The following is a 5,038-nucleotide window of genomic DNA, read 5'->3' on the forward strand; positions in this document are numbered from 1 at the left end:
GGTCTAAAATATAATTGAAGTCAAAAGGGATGTTGGTTTGGTTTGGTTTGGTTTGGTTTGGTTACCAATGTTCTTCAAAATATCTTTGTGTGTGTGTGTTCCACAGAAGAAACAAATGGCGCTTTTCCACTCCGTGGTACGACTCAGCTCGGCACAGCTCAGTACGGCTCGGCTCGGTTTGCGTTTCCACTGCAGTTTAGTATCGCTTTAGAGTGGGCGGGATTATTCACATGTCGTTAGTGGCGCCGCCTATACTGCTGCGACTTCTGAAAAACGTTTTCATTCCGCGTCGCCCCACCAAGCTCTCGCTGGATCCGCTCCTCTGCTATCAACGAGGCACTTGAGGCAGTTGAGGTACTTCCTCAACAGACAACGAAACAGCCACTTTTTGGTTGTTAAAAAAAAAGTGCGCTCGTTCAAGACAGTTGCGTTTGATCCTTCGCTGGCTGTGCTGATTTAAATCTAGCGGTTCTGTTGTGTTTGTGTCACAAGCTCAGTGACGCAGGTAGTGACGATTCTCTCCGGCCAATCCGTGATCAGCAGAGTTTACACGTTTTGGTAACGGTACCGTTCTCTTGGAATCTCAACTGAGGTGGTACTAAAAAAAGTACCAGGTACCAGGTACTGTACCCAGTGGAAGACCCCCCAAAAGTGAACCGTACCGAGCCGTACCGTGCCGTGTCCATCCAGTGGAAAAGCACCAAAAGTCGTTCAGGTTTGGAATGACATGAGGTTGAGTAAATTATGACAGCATTATCATTTTTGCGTGGACTATCCCTTTAAGAACCACTTAGCTTCTTTGGACAGCAGCTAAACCACGGAGGAAATCTCTCCACATAAGATCAGCCTTTCAGACTCTTTACAAAGTTCATATCTTCCTTTTTGATAATTGACCAGAAAAAAAGTACAGTCCTATGTAATGTATTATATCTACAGTATAAAAAATGGGGAATTAAATCCTTGTTTTTCTTCTCTTTCAGCAATGCACCTCTTTCCTTTTCATCCAAAGTTTGTTACATAAAGTATCGAGAGCCTTCCAGTGTTGGTGTGGCACAACATTTAACCAACACTGTGTTTATTGACAGAGCTTTGATTGTTGTGCCCTGTGCTGAAGGTTAGTACATTTGCATTTGTGTTACATTTGTGTGCTTGATTAAACCGAGACACTGACTATTTAACTTCAAATCACACTTTTTGAGAAGAACAAACCATAATTGGCTTCCTGACATTATATTGTGTGTTTTTGTGTCTCAGATATGTGTGATAACCATGAGTCTGTGTGCTAAGGTATCACTTCTATCAGCTCTGTTTTATTTTGTGAGTTCAGTGGAGGTGGGTGGAGTGACACTAGCTCTCTTGTTTATCAGTTGAGCTGGAGGATGTGGAACTGATGGAGGTGATTAAGATCATACTCTGTGTTATGTAACAGCATCAGGACTGTGTGAACACGCGTTTAGTGTTTTGCTAAACTCAAGGGATTATTGCTACACAGTCATTAGTTTATATTCATAAATGGTTTTTGCCTTTTGAATTTAGAAATGTGCTAGAAAATTAGAAAAGCAGGGTGGAACGATGCCAACAGGGTACAAAATCACTAAAAGTCATGTGTATGGAAGACTAGGAGTGACACTTAAAAATAAATAATAAGAATCAATGATCAGTTTATTCATTAACAAAAACTATATTAAAAATCAATTGACATATTCAAAAGTTTGGGGTCTGTAATATTTTTTAATGTTTTGAAAAAGTCTTTTATGCTGTCCAAAGTATTTATTTGATTTAAAATACAGTAAAAACTGTAATATTGTAAAATATTACAACAATTTATTGTATTTGTATTTATTTTTTCTATTTTAATAGCCTATATTTTAAAAATGTCACTTATTCTTTTAATGCAAAACAGAATATTCAGCAGCCTTTACTTCAGTCTTCAATGTAACATGATCCTTCAGAAATCATTCTAAAATGCTTTGGATCTCAAAAAAATTCAATCATCAATGATGAAAACAATTGTGTTACTTATATAAATATTTTAGTAGAAATTGTTATACATTTTTAAGATTTATTAATGAATAGAAAGTTCAAAAGAACAGTTTTTTTTTCATTAAAAAAGACTTTGACGTTTGATCAGTTCAATGCATCTTTTCTGATTTTTTTTTCTTTCAAGCAAACAAACAAACTGTCCAGCTTGTACTTATTTGAGCAATGCTTGAAACTTGGTATTACGAGCACTTCCTGTGTCTATTTGCCTCTTTAAGATGAATCACTTGATGTATTCCCCAATTGTAAGTCGCTTTGTGTCTGCTAAATGAATAAATGTAAATGTAAACATAAAATTATACTGACCCGGCAGTGAACGGTAGTGTAAATATTCAAATAAAACAATAAACCAACTAATAAATCCAGTCAGCTTTTTGGCTTAGTTGAATATAAGACACAGCATGACTATGACACATGTAGAAAGAGCAGACTGTTTTAAATGTCTATTTTTTGGCCAGTTTGAAAATGGATTTTTATTCACAAATTTTAATCAAAACATTTGATTACTTTTTTTTAAAAATTATAAAATTTTTAAGTAGCACCCCTAGACTGCATGACCAATAGTTTATTAAATACCATTTTTGACAGGTGTTTTATTGTCATGATTTTATTTATTTTGTCATTTTGGGGGAAAAAAAAAATCAACTTGAAGAATTGTGTAAATTGTTACTTCCCATTCTTTTAGTGGCCGTTGGTTCAGCAGTACATGTTCTGAAAGAATAATAATAGATATGTGCGTAATTGTTTGATGCTGTCATTAAAGGGTTAGTTCACCCAAAAATTAAAATTCTGTCATTAATTACTCAACCTCGTGTTGTTCCAAACCCGTAAGACCTTCGTTCATCTTCGGAACACAATTTAAGATATTTTTAATTAAATCTGAGGGCTCTCTGACCCTCCCATAGACAGCAAGGTAACTACCACGTTCAAGGTCCAGAAAAGTACCAAGATGATCGACAAAGTAGTCCGTGTGACATCAGTGGTTCAACTGTAAAGTTACGATGCTACGAGAATACTTTTTTGCACAAAGAAAACAAAAATAACGACTTTATTCCGCATTTTCGTCTCTACTGCATCACTTTATATGCGCATTCACGACAGTACCATGACGCGAGTGTCTCCACAAGTGACGCAGTAGAGATGAAAATGCGGAATAAAGTCGTTATTTTTGTTTTCTTTGTGCAAAAAAGTATTCTCCTAGCTTCGTAACTTTACAGTTTACACTAGGGCTGTGCGATATGGAAAAAAAAAAACCTATCGCGATTTCTTTGATCAATTTTGCGATTTAGATTTTAATCACGATTTTGAAACACACAGACATACTTTACCATCATTAATGCATTCAGTGTGAATTTGAAACATATTTCAAAAGAAAACCAATTAGAGCTTTATCAAAAAGCTGTAACATGTCTCTAGAACAGACATAAGGCAAAATAATCACTAAGTAAAGGTGTAACAAAATGTCTCTAGAATAGACATATGGCAGAAAAAAAAATAAAAAATAGTTTTTTTTTTGCTGTGCATTGGTCATAGAGCTCTTTGTGGCGTTGCCTCAGATGTTGAACTAGATTTGTTGCGCCAAGTTCACACGTACTCTGTCTGCAGTGCGTATACAGTATGTGTATGCGGGTGCATAAGCAGCACGGACTCATTTTGCTTTCGCACAGGATGCATTTTCAGTCCGCTCCTGATCCACGGCTGTTTACCACAAACACAACATTTATCCATTATTTTGATTTCAAATCCAAATGTTGTTTCTGAAAATGCTTTTTCAGCATCGTGATTCTCTTTTATCACAGTCCAGTAATACAATCTTTCATAGACATATTCACGTTTAAACTCAATAAATATAACTTTGTTTAACTACCACCATGAGTGCCATCTATTATTGCCTTATCTAAAAGTGCACTTTTCTTTGTTTTAAATCTAGCTAAAAAGCCATGTGTTGACTGTGAAACAGTAGACTTTAATTATATGCATTTATGGTGTAATTACTAAATTTCCATGTCAGTCCATGTTAATTTTTACCGCAAATAATGCGCTGTCACTTTAATTCAGCACGTGCAGCACAGCAGAAATAGATTCCATGCGGAAACGATCGCAGCATAACTGCTGCAGACGCACCGCTCCTGGAGCGCACTGCGCAATCGCGTGCAGTGTGAACACTCTGATCCGGATCTTTAACATGGGCGCGGAAAAAATACGCACCACTGACGGAGTGTGTGTGAACCTGGCGTTATGTTTGTATGCCCGCTCGGTCTGTTCTGTTCTCGTGCTCCATTTAGGCACGCTGCATTCTGATTGGTTCAGATAGCATACTGCGGGAGGTCGGGGGCGCGGAAAATCATGCTATAAAGCAATTTAGAAATCGCGCACTCAAATCGCGATTTTATGATGATTTCGATTAATCGCACAGCCCTAGTTTACACGGACTACTTTGTCGATCATCTTGGTACTTTTCTGGACCTTGAACGTGGTAGTTACCTTGCTGTCTATGGGAGGGTCAGAGAGCCCTCATATTTCATCAAAAATATCTTAAATTGTGTTCCGAAGATGAATAAAGTTCTTATGGGTTTCGAACAACACGAGGGTGAGTAATTAATGATAGAATTTTCATTTTTGGGTGAACTAATCCTTTAAATGTTCTTGCTTGCCTGGTGAACAAAGCATTGCATTTTGAATTTGAATTGTTTGCTATGTGTGAATTGTGAAAGATTTTGTTTGCTAAATTATTAGATGCATTAGCTCACAGGAACTTCAATGAATGAATTAATGATAAACATAGTAACAGCTTTTCACTCTGGCACTTTCATGCATTAATCAAACACAGTTGTCCTGTGTTACTGAAGTTAATCAAACACAAATCCTGTTACTGAAGTTATATATATTATATATATATATAGATATATATATATTTTTTTTTTAATATATATATATATATATATATATATATATATATATACACACACACACACACACACACATACATACATACATA

General features: G+C 36.2%; 1 protein-coding gene across 1 annotated transcript in view; it reads left to right on the plus strand.

The window, feature by feature from the left end:
* The first annotated feature begins 230 nt into the window (after positions 1-230).
* Positions 231-5,038, plus strand: part of LOC107600599 (splicing regulatory glutamine/lysine-rich protein 1-like) — a 32,791-nt gene continuing 27,983 nt past the window's right edge. Inside the window, exons 1-2 of the mRNA XM_016292533.1 lie at positions 231-235; positions 981-1,114. Coding sequence (XP_016148019.1) covers positions 231-235; positions 981-1,114 — 139 coding nt within the window. The remainder of the gene's footprint in view (positions 236-980; positions 1,115-5,038) is intronic.

This window comes from Sinocyclocheilus grahami, unplaced genomic scaffold (assembly GCF_001515645.1).
Source record: "Sinocyclocheilus grahami isolate Dianchi unplaced genomic scaffold, SAMN03320097.WGS_v1.1 scaffold287.1, whole genome shotgun sequence".
Lineage (NCBI taxonomy): Eukaryota > Metazoa > Chordata > Actinopteri > Cypriniformes > Cyprinidae > Sinocyclocheilus > Sinocyclocheilus grahami.